The following is a 16,627-nucleotide window of genomic DNA, read 5'->3' on the forward strand; positions in this document are numbered from 1 at the left end:
AGATAGATAGATAGATAGATAGACAGACAGACAGACAGACAGACAGACAGACAGACAGACAGACAGACAGACAGACAGACAGATAGACAGATAGATAGATAGACAGATAGATAGATAGATAGATAGATAGATAGATAGATAGATAGATAGATAGATAGATAGATAGATAGATAGATAGATAGATGTGCGTGTGCGTATATTTTTATCTATAATATATATATATATATATATACATTTGTGTGTGAGATTTGGCGTGCACAATCGAATGCAATATGCTGCGCACACCAATGGCTCCATAGTTGAAAAAGGCTTCTCTAAACTCAAAGATAAAGGGTTGATATTATTGAGTCATTTTGTTGTCATGCCTACAATAATATGAAGCCAGACTTTGCTTTACTTTTGCAATATTCAATACATATGCAACTGCTATAGCTAGCATCATAACTGGTTACAATTTTCAATGGTTTGCTATAAAGCTAAGCAATTTTGCCAAGACTTCAGAAAGCGCAAACGCTGGTGCTAGGTACATACTAGTTCTGTAAAAACAGAAGCGAATAGGGGATTTTCAAAGCAGGTCATAGTAACATAGAGTCTCATTCTTATAAACGAATGTATACATATAAAATATCTGTATTCACCATTTGACACCCATAAGGCTGGGCACCAAGCTCAACAATTTTAAAATGTTAACTTTTACTTTATTTTGTTTGCCTCTAATGCCCTCTCTGAGCAATCATGGCTATATCCAGTAAGAGATTTGTAAACAAACAGTGTGCAGGGGGGCATTGAGAGGAGTCACAAGACTCTTTGAAGTTCATGAAGTGTAAAGCCATATCTCTTTTCTCTTGTTTGGAGGTCAGTACACATATAACTTAATTATATGATATAAACTAGTCATGCTTACAAAGCAAACCGTAGGCTGTATCCAATAGTGAGTTGTAGCTGTAATCTTCTTGGTTATTCACATAACACAAGGGGTGTGAAGCTTGTATAAAAGGATGTCCTTGGACTGACCATAGATGAACCATTTTACCAGACTGAACGAAAGGATTCCTCCATCCAAACAATCAAGATATATAGAGGAATACCCTTGCTAAGATATTGTATTCTAACAGTGGGGATTCTCCATTCCAAAACAATAAGGTGTGAACACCCTTCTCCTGCGCTTGGAATCCAAGCCCCCCGACCACACTCCCCACGGGACTCACAACTGGCGTCTCAGATGGCTAAGGTCTTGCTGCCCATAACGGACTGGGGTAGTCCACCGATACTAAAGGCAAAGAAAAACAGGCTTTATTCATATAACATTTAAAAATGGCTACTCACAGACGTAGGTGAAAATAAATCATATCGAGCTCAGTTGCTCAGATGTCAGGAATAGTCCATAGAATCGTCCATATCCGATAAGATGACGGCTGACGCGTTTCGAGGCTTAACTTCTTCCTCAGAGCCTTCCTTATTTTCACCTACGTCTGTGAGTAGCCATTTTTAAATGTTATATGAATAAAGCCTGTTAATGAGGATAATGTGCTAGGTCGGTGCACCCTTTCTTTGTTTTTCTTTGCCTTTGGGATTCTCCATTGTCAGAATATACTGACCAGTGGCTGCAGCTGCTGATTGAAAAAAAAAAAATTCCAACAAGCCTATGTCAAGTGAAACCAGCAACACATTGGGTTATTCACTAAAAATTGGAGTGCAAAATATGTTGCAACTCTGCAAAAAAACTGCTTCCAGGTTTAATTGCCAAAGCTTAAAGCGTAACTCCACTTTTGTTGAGAAAAAAAACATTCCCCTCTGGGTGATCTCTGTACATCGCAGGGGTTTTAACAAACTTTGTTGCAGATTCCAACTTTTTGTTATTCTGAAGAAATCATTGTTTGTTCCTCTGTGCTGAGTGGGTCAAATAGGAGTGGTTTCATAATTATCTATCAGCTGTGGCAGCTGCAGGGCTCTAATGAGGAAATCTGCTGGGCCTGCATCCCTTTAGGCGTGTTCCTATTGGGAGTATCTCACCAAAAATTACATTTTTGTTGCAGGGATGCCAGAAATCTTACTTGTATCTTAGGCGGACTTCTAGGAAAATCAGTGAGCCAATCACGCAAACAGGAAATTATCTTTCTGGGGTGTGGTCAGTACACATACTGTGTACAGAACAGCTCCAGGTAGCCATATTGCATTGCATTTTCAGAAAATTACAATAGCTGCAGATTGAAAAGGAAAGATAATTTTTAATAACATTCAATTACAATATGATTTGTGTCACAATTGTATACACTATATTGTTTTTTCTTTATTTGCTGATTTTTTTCCCCCGGAATGTGGAGTTACCCTTTAACTGAACAATGCAAAGTTAGAAGCTGATTGGCTACTATGTACAGCTGCCCCAGATTCCGTGTGCACCACTTTTAGTAAATCTCCCCCATGGTCTCTGCTGAGCCGTGGAACTTTGATTTATCTAGTATGCTTTACTGTGGCTGAGGTTTGAATACAGCTCTGCATATAAGCTGTATAGAGTTTATACATATCAGTTGCATCTTTTGAACTTTCATTAACCACTTTACCACCGGAGGATTTTGCTGTCTTCCGTCCAGGCCACTTTTTGCGATTCGGCGCTGTGCGAATTTAACTGACAATTGCGCGGTCGTGCAACGCCGTACCCAAACGAAATTTACGTCCTTTTTTTCCCACAAACAGAGCTTTCTTTTGGTGGTATTTGATCACCTGTGCGATTTTTACTTTTTGCGCTATAAACAAAAAAAGAGCGTTTATTTTGAAAAAATAACAATATTTTTCACATTTTTTTTATATGAAATTCCCCCCCAAAAAAATGTAAAAATCAAATTTTTTTAAAATTTTTGGCCAATTTGTTTTCTGCTACCTATGTTTGGTAATTAAAATCACGATAAGCGTATTTTGATTGGTTTGCGCAAAATTTATTGCGTTTACTAACTACGGGAAAGATTTCTGTAATTTTTGGTGTTTTTTTTTTTTAACGTGTAATGGCGGCGATCTGCGATTTTTTTTTGCGGGACTGCGACATTGCGGCGGACAGATCGGACCCTTGACTGACATTTTTGACACTTTTGGGGTTACCAGTGACATTACAACAGTAATCAGTGCTATATATATGCACTTTTACTGTAAAAATGACACTGGCAGTGAAGGGGTTAATTTTATTGGAGAGGGAGGGGTTAATGTATGCCTGGTGCTTACTGACGTGTGGGGGGGGAGGTGACGTTGTGAGACAGGGACAGATCGGATGTCCAGCTATGCTGAACACTCCGATCTGTCACTCCCTGTCACTATGGAGATCCGCCCGCTGTGTTTACACACAGCGGGCGGATCTCCAGACTCGATCCCCGACGATCGGGTAAGAGCAGCGGCGATCGCCGCTGCTCCTCCCCTGGCCCGACTCCCGCTGTGAATGAAAACAGCGGGAGCGTGCCTCCGGCGGCGCGCGCCGCCTACAGGGGGAGGAGTCCAGGGACGGGATCGTGGCAAAGTGCCGCAGTAGCCTCTATGTGAGCGGAGGTAAACTGGTTAATGTAATATGCAAAAAAAATAATTTTTTTACAAAGCTAAGCCAACAAAATATTTTAAAACCATAATCTAACACGTTCCCGACAAAACATGCAGCCAAGTGTTATTGATGTTATTTCCAACGATTCCAACAATTTGCAATTCGTTCATTTACAATAAATTGATAGAACATTTTTTATTAGCAAAGAGTGATTAAAGGGTTAAAGGTTTGACTTCTTGCAGCTTTGTACATGTGGAGCGATATCTCCATGTGAAAGGCCCAGGAACTTCAAGGTTAAATCCAAAGTCACTCTCTCTTATCTGCATACTCACAAGCAGTTCTTAGCAGATAAGTGCACAGCACCATTACCAGCCCCTCATCCCTGCCTTTGTGTTCTACTTAGAACAAATAAACACTGTTTAATGATGTAATCATTTTTGTATTATGCACTGATTCCTAATTTATTTTGTTACCCTCAGATGAGACATTGCTTTTCCAGTCTACAGTAAATTTCAATTTTTTTTTTTTCCTGCACGGACTTAAAAAAAAGTTACTTGGAGTACAAAAGGATCAGAAAGGGATGCTTGTACTGTCATGTGTGGGTTGGGATATGAACAGGGCCATACGTCTAGCAGTAACAAAAAAAATGTGCGCAGTTCTCCCTCAACAGATGGATCTTCCCTCACTAACTTACGGAAGCCATTATCAGGTCATAGATAAAATATTCTTCCTTGGATCCAGAGATCTTTGCCAATTACAGACCAGTGTCAAACCTCCCCTTTTTACCAACAGTGATTGAGAATGCAGTTGCTAACAGGCTGTCAAATAAAATCTTTGACAAATTTCAATCAGATTTCAGAAAAAAACACAGTACAGAGACAGCATTGGTCTGTGTATTGAATAACGAGCTAGAGACAATGGGGGAAGGCTCCATCCATATCCCCCATGAGCTTTCAGCTGCATTTGGCACTGTAAGGTTGATTTACTAAAGGCAAACCAACTGTTCGCTTTTCAAGGGAAATTGCGCTTAGCAAAATCATTTTTCGCAGAGTTTAACGGGGTGAAGTTCTTCTGACTTCCATCATATTGCTTTATTTTATTTCGCTTGCACATGATTGGGTTTTTCTGTGCCACGTGAAATTTCAACAAATTCACTAAACTCTGGGGGAAAATTACAAAGTGAACAGCCAATTGGTCTTTAGTAAAGCAACCCCCATAGACAATAACATCTTACTGGCTCCTGCCATTTTCAACCGATGTCCAACCAAATGCAGTTGCAGCAAGTTTGGCTGTCAAATAAACTATTTGACAAATTTCAATCTGCTTTTAGATAAAAAAAATAAACCACAGTGCAGAAACAGCAGTGGCCTGCCTATTGAATAATCAATTGATGGCTAGAGACAAGGAAGAATGCTCTATTTTTATCTTAATTGACTTTCGTGCTACATTTGACACTGTTGACCATACCATCTTACTGAATCACTTGAATCACTAAAGGCGTAATGTTTTAACCTTAACACCTTCTATGCATTGAGGAAAAAAAACTTTTGGTTGCAGCCCCCCCCCCCCTTATACTTACCTGAGCCCCAAAATTGACACTGTGGACCATAACATCTTACTGAATAGCTTGAAGTGGTTCTAGAGGCTCAATGTTTTTACCTTAATGTCTTCTATGCATTTAGGTAAAAAAAAAAACTTCTGGTTGCAGCTCTCCCCCCCCCCCGCAGCCCCCCCTATACTTACCTGAGCCCACCCCGATCCAATGAGGTGCATGAGAACAGCAGCTCACTGGGGTCTCTATCGCCTCATTTGCTCAGACAGCAGTGGGAGCCATTGGCCCTGGCTGCTGTCAATCACAGCCAGTGAACCAATGAGGATAGAACGTGGGCAGAGAAGGAAATATGTGAATGGACACAAAGAACTTGGCTCAGAAATGAGCCTGCTTGAGTGCCCCATTGCAAGAGACTTGCTATTGGGGGCAGTCAGCAGGTGGGAGGAGCCAGGACCGCCAGCGGGGGACCCAAAAAGAAAAGGATCGGGGGTGCTCTGTGCAAAACCATTGCACAAAGCAAGTATAACATGTTTTTTTTTTTAATCTTTCCTTTAGAAACACTTTAAAGCTGCTTTGTGGGTAAGGGGGTACAGTGCTCAGCTTGTTCAAACCTTTCTTGTTAGTTCACAAAGGGTCACATCAGGAATACAATCATCCTCTTCAATTCTACTGCATTACAGGGTGCCAGAGGGCTCTATTCTGTCACTAATGTTATTTACTGTATACATAACGCCACTGGAAAATAACAACTTTGCCTGTCTTTCAGACCATCCACTGGTGGTATTTGATCATCTCTGCAGGTTTGATTTTTTTACACTATAAATAAAAAAGGACACAATTTTGAAAAAAAAAAATAAATAAATAAATAAATAAAAACATTTTGGTTTTCTGCTATAAAACATATCCAATAAAAATGTAAAAAATCTAATTTCTTCATCAATTTAGGCCAATATGTATTCTGCTACATATTTTTGGTATAAAAAAAATTCCAATACGCACATATCGATTGGTTTGCACAAAAGCAATAATGTCTACAAACTATGGGATATATTTATGGAATTTTTATTTATTTATTTTTGCTAGTAATGGTGGCAATCAGGGACTTACAGCAGGACTGCAATATTGCAGTGGACAAATTGGACACTAATTGACACTTTTGACACTTTTTTGGAACCAGTGACACCAATACAGTGATCAGTGCTAAAAAATATGTACTGTCACTTTACTAATGACACTGGCTCGGAAGGGGTAAACATCAGGGGTGATCAAAGAGTTAACTGTGTGCCTAGCCAGTGCTTGTGTACTGTGTGGGAGGTGCTTTTACTAGGGGAAGGCAATGATGCATATTTCTGCTTTGCAGAAATCAGAATCAATGCATTCCCTACTGACAGAGTGGTGATCTGCCTTTTTTACATAGGCAGACCACTGTTCTGGCTCTCTGCCTAATGATCGGTGGGTGACGGCAGACATCAAGCCTGCGTTACCCGTAGATCAGCTCCCGCTGTCTATAATCACAATGGGAGCAGGTCGCCAGTGGCACAAATGCGCCCCAGACCTGGAAGTGGAGGATCACGTACTAGAACGTGATGCTGCACAGGAGAACCGCCTTGCCGCTGTATATGTAAGCTATACAGTCAGCAAGCAATTAAAGCGCCAGCAAACATGTCTAGGTGGTTTAAACCTTGGGAACACAATTCCTATGTTCTCAGACTGTGCGCAGCCTAACTGACTTATTGAGCAACAGGTTTTAGCTGTTATCAGATCCACTCTCCACTATTTTAGGAATATTCCAAGAATTAAACATCTGATTCAAACAGAGGATATGTCAAAATTAAACCATGCTTTTGTGTCAGCCAGAATAAATTACCGCAACTCCCTCTGCTAGGGTTTTCTCTGAGAGAGCACCCACAATTTGGAACTCACTTCCATCCATTGTCCAGGAAGCAACTTTTCAGATTTTTTTTACAAACAGACTCCTCAAGACACATCTATAGTAGTCATCTAAGCTTATAGCAACACCTGACAAATCCTTCTCTTCAAAGACTCCAAAAGCAATTTGATAAATGCTTTAAAGCGTTTATTAACTAAAAATAATTTGATCCTGTAATGTTAAAGCATGTTATACAGCACAGTGCTTGGGCTGTGTCATTTGCCCCCCCATATCACCTGAAATACCTGGCTGATCCTGCCTGGCTATACCCTCCCCCCTGTAAACTGACCACGGTATATCATGGCTGCTGAGCCCTGACACCGTGGTCAGTTTACATGTCTCCATCATCCGCAGCCCTGCACTGTCCTTCTTTGTCCCCCTCCCCCCTCCCTGCCTGTCAGCTCCGTGTCATGGCCCACCCGTCTCTCCTGCTGCTGAAATAACTGTTTATGTGTTATAATCCTCTTTTTTTCCAGTTCTGTTAATGCCTTGAAATTTTGTATAATTGCTGTGACTGTTTTATATAAATACACAAGGTTGATAATGAAGCTAAGACAGTCCAAGTGTGATCTTTGGTGCCCTCTCAGGGGTAGTCGTCAACCTCACATACACCATTTGTCCTTGCCCTTCCTTCCAAACACTATGGTCTTATCAGTTCTGTATGCAATCTGCATTAAGCCAGTTATAGTTAGACTAAAAGGAACAATGTTTATATATCTGTTCATCTTCTGGTGCATCAGTACAGCTTTGGGACCTGGCTCCATCTTCTTCCTGAATTGTCCAATAATAAAAAGGGTATTATCATAACAGATTGTAAAGCCGGCCATAGAAGGTTCTAATCTCGGCTGGTTCAGCAAGAACCAGCTGAGATTCAAACCATGTAAGGACAGGCTGAATGTACCCAAGTTGATCGATCAATGTAACAAGCAATTACTGCAAGCAGGTGTTATAGCCGCTAGTAAAAATCACTGTGTTCTCTTGGTGCGAATGGCTCCTCTTTCCCTTGGTGGGAGAACAACATGTTTCAGCAGGAGGGATTCCCCTGTCAACACCCATGGTTGCAGGAAAAGAATTTGCTCCATCTATGGTCAGCCTTAGAGATTTTCCAAAATCTTGGACATTCACAGTTTGTGATGACAAATCTTTTCAGTAGTTACAAGCTCTTCTTAGCCCTTACATGACCTGATGGTCTGCTGATCATTGCAACTGGTGGTATGAGTTGTTACATCGCTTACAACCACCAAGACATGTATACATACTCTTGTTGACTAGAGTAAAATAAATGTTAACTGTTTCATTTAGTCTTATTTTAGAGGCAGAATTGGGGGGGGGGCACAATTATCATTTTAATACGATATATTCACTGATTGGGCATAGGGGAGATAATTACTTGACATCTATAAAGTCTGTGTTTTCTCAGTTATCCAAGCTAGAAAAAATCTGCTATGACAAGAAGGTGGTGCAGTACTGAGAGGGCATATCTCTTACCCCGCTAAATTGCGATAGAAAATGTAGATAAGCAAATCCTTACAGTATTTTCTAATCGCCTGCCATATGAATTGTCATACACACACACATGGTCCAACATCCTTTGCATTGAAATTATTAATAAATGTCAATAGCATATTGAGTGTATGCTCCAGTGTCCAAACAACTAAGCCGTGGCATGCCTAAAAAAAAAAAAAATGAAATGAAGAATTTTCACTAATGCTTTAGTCTGTCGACTGTTAGGGATAGGCTGATATTATTAATGTTAACTGTAAAACAACAGGTCAAAAAGTAAAAAAAGACCATAGTGCACACTGAGCTGGAGTAATTACTTTGAGCATATACAAATATTCTTCTTCCTTTGGCTACCGTTAGTGCTTGCTTTTATATACTGCAGCCTCTGAACAGGTTTCCAGGGATAAATACCTGTACATACACTGCCTTTTTTGTTGCTACATCACGGCTTACAGGCTTTTTTTTACTTGGTTCATGTACATTTGATTGCTTTGTAAGCTAACCGCATGGTCATAAAATAGTCAGAATGGATCTTGCTTTGTTCTTTTGGACAGTGTGGTGCATCTTGTCAAAGCTCAACTGAACAAGTTAGAAGTTGATTGGCTACCATATACAGCTGCACCAGATTTTGCACTTTCCCGTTTTAGTAAATCAACCCCACTGTCAAATGTTTCTCCAGCCGCATGTGTTCGCTAAGTGTAAACACATTTTTACTAATTTTTTTTTCAATATTTTTAGGTAACTTTATAATTTTGTGTTGAGCCACATTCATGGCCGTCTTGGGTTGCATGCAGCCTGGGGGCCACAGGTTTTACACCCCTGGACTAAATGATTATATTGTTGCTAGGGATAATCCATGTTCAGATTAGTAGCATTGCAAGTTTAAATTACCTTTGTATACAGTATAGGGGAGGACTGGGCCAGGGGTCAGGGGGGCAATTTCCCCGTGGGCCACTCTGATGCCCTGTTAAAAGGCTGCCCCGCTTCTACCACAGACATGACTAAAGAATTACTGGTGATGAGAAGTAAAAAGTCCCCACCGCTGACCTACTGAGTGCGGGATGAAGGCAAGGACAGAATGCAGGCCCCCCCTCCCCCAGCATGGATGGTGTAAACTGTGTCTAAGCAGAGGCTGGTTCCATGCCCCACTGGAGACTCTCCTCCCCCAGGCAGTCCCAGTTCCCCCCAACTACCCCTGCTAGCCAGATCGGGAACCCAGATTCGCCCGGTGAGTAGAGAGTACCTAAAGCAGAGCTTCAGTCTGGAATGAGGGTCAGGAAGAAGGCTGGAAGAGGCAGAGTATGAGGGGGGGCTGAGTCGCTGCACCATGGGCCTCTGGTTTGTACTTGCCCCTTGGGCCAAAAGTTGCCATTCAGTCCCTGATACAGTAATCAATATTTTTCATCTATGAAGGTTAAATGTAAGAGTAGCTGCTTTCAGATCACTTTACAAAGTACTCTAACCAGTAATGGAGTTAAAAAATGCTGACATTTCTGTAGAAGCTTGTCAAGGTCTACAGTGCTGTTTAAAAAAGTAAAATAATAATCATACATCAAAATGCTGGGATACTGAAGATCAAATTCTTTTTTAATATGTAATGTAATGTACATGTGTCTTACATGTTCTGTATTGGTGAGCTGCTAATAAACATATATGTTATTTACAGTAGTTCTTATTATTTTAAGAACAGCATTGATCGTATCATTTAATTACACAGCGAATAATGTAACATCTTTAAGCAGCACACAAGAAATGTGCGTCGTACGCAGACGGAATCACACACACAGTTAAATCCCAGTAGCCCTCCCCTTTTTGTGTGGTTGACGTCTCCCTGTAGGCTGCTCTCTCATTTTCTCTCTGCCTTTTTTCCAAGACAACCATTCCATCAATCCCGAAAAGCCACAGAACATAGCCTTGCCAAACAGCAGTGTGTGTATAAGAACCCTGTTCATTCATCCACTGATGTATGAGGGAGATTTAATGTATGTCTCCATTGGCATCACCTGCGTTAACCACCGTCTGATCACGGAGTTTACCCGCTGGCTGATGACATTTTTCTACGCCAGGCCCTGGAAGGATATGCCCAGCACGTTGCTTGCAGAGTAATTCCTGACAATTACCATCAACTCACTACTACTTGACTCACACATCAACAAGTTTTAAGTAACCCTTCCCTGACTGATCCATCTGTGAGATTCTGTTCAGAACACAAGGAGTTAAAGGTTCCATTGCACAATTATAAATGGAAAAGTGTGTATTTTGATAGAACCCAATAATCGATGTTTGTTTTTTTGCTGCTTGTTTTTTTTAAAAGCGTAACTCAACTTTTGTTGAGAAAAAAACATTACAAGGATTATAACAAACTTTGTGCAGATTCCTAACTTTTGTTATTTTGAAGAAATCACTGTTTGCTCCTCTGTGCTGAGTGGGTCTAATGGCAGTGGTTTCATAATTATCTATCAGCTGCTGCAGAATCAGGGCTATAATGAAAGGTGCAGGGTCTACATCCCTTTAGACATTATTTTCTTATTGGGATATCTAACATATAATGACATTTTTGTTGCAGGGGATGCCAAAAATCTGATTTGTATCTTAGTGTAAACTTCAGGGAAAATCAGTGAGCCAATCACACAAGCAGGAAATTATGTTTCTGGGGGGCGTTCTGTATACAGGTCGCCCCAGTATACTCAGTATACCCCAGGTCGCCCTGTATACTCCAGGTAGCCATATTGCATTGCATTTTACAGGAAATTACAGAGCTGCAGATTCAAAAGGAAAGGTCATTATAATAACATTCAATTACAATTGGACTTGTGTCTCAATTGTAAATGCTATAGTATTTTTTTTTTATTTGATTTTTTTTTCTCATGATAGTGGAGTTACCCTTTAACTGGTTGCCGGCCGCCGCACGACTATATACTGCGGCGGTCAGCCCCTGCCAGGCAGAGTGACGTATGGATACGTCACTCGCCTGTCACTGACTTGCGTGCGCCCGCCGCGGCTCGTTCACAGACAGTGCGTGTGACCGGCGGACTCGATGTCCGCCGGTCACACTACGATCGCTCCGGTGAAGGGAGAAAGGCGGAGCGGCTTATGTAAACAAGCCGCCCGTCATTCTCCCTGGTGTAAAAATGAAGATCAGATGGTTCTACTATGTAGGACCATTGATCTTTGTTTTTACACCAATAGCAATGTCCCTGCACAGTTAGAATCACGCCCCTAGGACACACTTAACCCCTCCCTGTCCAATAAAGTTAACCTCTTCCCTGCCAGTGTCATTTTTGCAGTAACAGTGCATATGTATAGCACTGATTACTGCAGTAATGTCACTGGTACCCCCAAAAGTGTCAAAAATGTCAGTCAAGGGTCCGATCTGTCCGCTGCAATGTTTGCGATTTTTTTTACCAAACATATGTAGCATAAAACAAATTGGCCGAAAATGTTAAAAAATTTTGATTTTTACATTTTTTTGGGGGAAATTTCATATAAAAAAATGTGAAAAATATTGTTATTTTTGCAAAATTGACGCTCTTTTTTTTGTTTATAGCACATGATCAAAAAATCGCACAGGTGATCAAATACCACCAAAAGAAAACTCTGTTTGTGGGAAAAAAAGGACGTCAAATTCGCTTAGGTACAGCGTCGCACGACCGCGCAATTGTCCGTTAAAATCACGCAGTAAAAAATCGCAAAAAAAAACCTGGTCTTTTAGCAGCCAAATCCTCCGGGGCTTAAGTGGTTAACTAGTCTTTATAAAGCTAGCTGCAGATAGTGGGATGTGAACTCACATTTTCATTACTGAATATTTTTTGCATGTCATTTATATGCACTCTCAGATATACTAAACCCAAAGAAAAAACATTTTTTTATATTGCAGTTTACCAATCCTTACATGTGGCGACTGCCTTCGTTTTCTTTTATTAGGCTTTTTTACCTTTATTTTCATCTGGTGATCTGTCCAGTAACACACTTCTTGTCTTAGGGTGTCTCCATTCTGGATGGAAGAGCAACAGAGACACCTTTGGACAGCAGCATTGCCAGCCTGCGAAGAGGGTAGTATTAGATGCGCTAGCAGATTTAGATGGGCTTGACTAGCAAATTAAAGCTGAACTCCAGCTAACACAGATAAAACTTTTTTTTTTTTCTTTAGGGATAAAGGTTTTACATAAATCATTTTTTAAAAGAAAACTGACCATTGTAAGCACCCCTATCAATATTAAATGGTTTGTCTCAACCTTCCAACCGCCAAAGTATTTTCTCTTGAACGAGGCTGGAAAATAACAAACTTACTGGCCGAATCCACAGATGAAATTATTAAATGAAAAAGAACAAAAAAACAACAAAAAAAAAATAACAACCACCACATCTAAGGTTTGGTAAGCTGCAATATATTACTTGGCGCTTGTGTGTTTAGATATGCTTTAAAACCCATGAAGAAGCTGGGGGACCAGGCAAAAATCTCAGCAATGACCAAAATCAGCCACGGTAGTTGCTCATCATCTTAAAACTGTGCACATACTATGCTCAGATACACATTGGTGCATTCAGGAAGGCTCCTATTTATTTCTATGGTAAGCTGAATCTGTCACCAAGAACCATACAAGATTTAGGTGCCTCTCCAAACAGCCATCTCATAATGCTCTGGTGACTCTTACTGGTATTATAAACAAGAGAAGAACACTGCGCTAATGAGGGGAGCAGCTAGCACATGGAAAAATACAAACTTCCAATGATATATCTATGTAAACAGTAGTGCAGCGCTAAACCATAAGCAAATATGACAACAAATTAATACATTGAGTACAATAATTGTAAAACATCCAATAAACAAATTAAAAGTTCATAAAAAGTTCATCACTCTGTATGACAGACATTCCAAATGAACCAGTATTCCCAGAAAGGAGCCAGAAGTTCGGATAGGGAGATATGGGTGACTGAAAGATTGATATTAGCACTTCACACCCCAGGTGATAAAGGGATCTCCTTACCAAAATGTATTGACCACTAAATTATAGGTGGTCAAAGAAAACATCCCATCCAACTCTAGGGGAACACGGTCAAAACTTTCAGGATAAGCCGTCAGGACACATCAGTAGAGACAAATAAACCCACAAGTACTCCAGATCACCTCCAAACAGAGCCCTGTCCAGACCAACCCCCGGAAGACGTCATCTATGACGAAACATGTGGGGCGTGGTCAGCGGCGGTGACGGCATCACGTTTTCCATTTATTTGGAATGTCTGTCATACAGAATGATTAACTTTTTATGAACTTTTAATTTATTTACTGGATGTTTTACATTCTTTATACTCAATATATTTATTTGTTGTCATATTTGCTTGTGGTTTAGCGCTGCACTACTGTTTACATAGACTCTTATTGGTTGCGGGTGCTGGCATTGGGAGAGTCTGTCCCAGCTCTACAGGTATATACACAAATGGAGAAGGAAAGATGGAATGCTAAACTCTGAAAAAGCAGCTTAGGTAAGAAAAGATGAAAGCAGCTTCAGCCCAACTCCTCCCAGGCCACGCCTCTGACATGTTACGCCCAGCCCACAGGAAGGGCCGCTGATAAGGGGTACCACTGGGCCTCCTGTAGGCACACAGATGGGCCCAGACAGTAGAGGGATCGGTGATGTGGGATGGGAGGACAGTTACAGAACAATGCTCCCTCCAGGAGCTGAAAGCCAGTTTCTCCCCCTCTCCCTCCCGCCAGCTGCTGGAGGGAGAGACACAGACACAGTGCATCATTCTGTAATTGTCCTCCTGTCCCACTGCACCTATTCACCTCCCTGTGCTGCCCACATCTGATTCCCTCCTGTGTGTCTGGGTCCCCCTCGTCCCCCACTGGCTGCTCCAGGCACCAGTAAATATGTCATATACCAGCCCCTTCTTTTTCTGAATTGGGCACAGTGAGCGATTGGTACAGATCACTTCTGTGTTCATTCATAGCTGAGCATAATAAATTGTGTTTACTAAGCTTTAGTTTATGAATGAACAGGAGCCTCTGTCTCCTGTTCATTCCTTTTCAGTGCTACTGAGGCTACAGAGAAAGGAATTAAAACAATCTGTGTCCCCAATCCCTTTCCCTGTTTTAAAGGTGAGATGTTAGGGCTCTGTTTAGAACCCTGATATTTAAAAAAAAGTACTATATATATATATATATATATATATATATATATATATATATATATATATATATAAAATAATTTTTAAAATGGGAAAAAAAACATTTAAAAAAATTGGAAAAAAATAATTTTAAACAATTGTAATTTTTGTAATTCCGGGTGAGAGACCCTGTTAGGTAGGCTCTACAGGGCCCCTTGATTTCTACCAGCAGCCCTGCCCACAGGGCTTAGTCATGTATGGGGTGAAACATGTCAGGAGCGTATCCTGGGAGGTGTCGGGCTGAAGATGCTTTCATCTATTCTTACCTGGCTGTTTCTTGAGGGTGCTGGGCGCCATATTTCCTTCTCCGTGAGCCGAATCTGTCATTACATTCAAAGAGGACCAACAATACAGTTCATTACAGTGAACAAAAAGAGGCTGATTTACTAAAAGAGTTACAATTATTTATTGAATAAATTGTGCGAATATTCACTTCAATTATCCAATCATATGAAAAGGAAATTTCTATGCAGAGGTAAATTCCAGTGTCTTTTGAAATATACTGCAATGCTTACCCAGGGTTTGTGCGCGATGTCTGGGAACACCATAATGGCATGGTGGGAGCAAAGCAGTATAATCCAACATATGCCATAGCACCGTTTTTAAAAAAAATAAGAATCTGTGGAGAAGCATTTATCTGTCTGTGGACATGGACCCTTAAGAATAGCAACGATGGGGACAATTCTGCAACTGCCAACATGCACATAATCAGAGACTGTTAGTGATGGCACAGGTATTCAGATATGTTTGTGGCTCCGAATGCTATTTCATTAAAGGTGGAGCTACGTTCCTTTCATCATATGTATTAGGATGAAGGCCATATCGGTGGATGAGAACATTTCTAGTGAACATCCAAGGCAACCTTAAGCTGGGGGTATTAACGTTTTCAGAACTACAGCCCAATATATACCTTTTTAATTTGTCTTTTTTTTGTGTGTGTGAATACATTTGTTGCTCTCATTTACATGTCAGTTGAGCAGGGCTGGCCCTACCATGGGTCCCACTGGGTCCATTGGACCCAGGCAGCACTTGGAGAGGGGCAGCAAATTGACTCCCAAGATTTTTTTTTCCCAGCAGTTTTGTGTGCCATCAGTTTGCTTCGGGTTACAGGTGCCATTTCCCCATCCCATACTGCTGCCCATAGTTCAAACTGATGAGTATTAGGGGTGGAGCTTCTCCTCTGGGGAACATCCCTCACATGATCGTGGTGTGCGCAATGACGTCAGACATCAGGGCACTCCATCTCACGCAGGGCAGGCTGGATCTTTTAGGGCTATGGGCACGGCAGACACAGGAGTGACAGGAGGACTGAGGACAGATGTGAAAGATAGTGGGTGTTTGGTGGACCAGTCTGGTGGTGAATTATGGAAGAAGATAACAGTATATATATAATTATTTCAAAATGTTATATTTATATAAAATAATGGATGTGAGGGCCTTTTGGTGGGTGTAATTTTTTTGGGGGGGTTTGGGGGGGTAGCATTTCATTCTTGGACCCAGGCAGCACAATGTCTTGGGCCATTGGGCCAGCCCTGCAGTTGAGAGTTGCAGTTTTAACCCCCCCCCCCCAAATATCTATCTTTAAGTCAATACGGCCAGCGGTCATGTTAGTACACACTGCAGTGATGCGACAAAATTCATACAACAGTATTGTAGGTTGGCAGCATCCCATCTTGAAAGTCTGACTGTTATTGCCTTGCTGCCTTCTAAGAAACAATTTACTACGGATCTCTTTTTAGACAGTGCCACTCATGTAAATGATCCCTTAGGAAGAGCATCAACATTAGACCTTTTTGTGAGCTGTTTATTTTATCGAAGAAGTACAGTTTACAGAAAGCATTTATATAGCAACTCAGGCTGAATGATATGTGAATTGTAAAACCAATTCCGGTCTAACTAAACTAATAGTGTGTTTTCTGTAAGTGCATTCTTTTAGTTACTATTGCAGGCTTTA

At 41.0% G+C, this 16,627-nt stretch overlaps 1 protein-coding gene across 2 annotated transcripts in view; it reads right to left on the reverse strand.

The window, feature by feature from the left end:
* Positions 1-16,627, reverse strand: part of TBX5 (T-box transcription factor 5) — a 96,468-nt gene that overhangs the window by 43,385 nt on the left and 36,456 nt on the right. The window contains exon 3 of one of the 2 annotated variants that reach the window (XM_082244237.1): positions 12,440-12,547. The exons of the other annotated variant lie outside the window; for it this stretch is intronic. Within the exon in view, the coding sequence (XP_082100363.1) occupies positions 12,440-12,547 (108 nt within the window). The remainder of the gene's footprint in view (positions 1-12,439; positions 12,548-16,627) is intronic. 2 annotated transcript variants of the gene reach the window in all.

The sequence above is a fragment of the Pelophylax lessonae genome (assembly GCF_965119305.1).
Source record: "Pelophylax lessonae genome assembly, chromosome: 1".
In the NCBI taxonomy this organism is placed as follows: domain Eukaryota; kingdom Metazoa; phylum Chordata; class Amphibia; order Anura; family Ranidae; genus Pelophylax; species Pelophylax lessonae.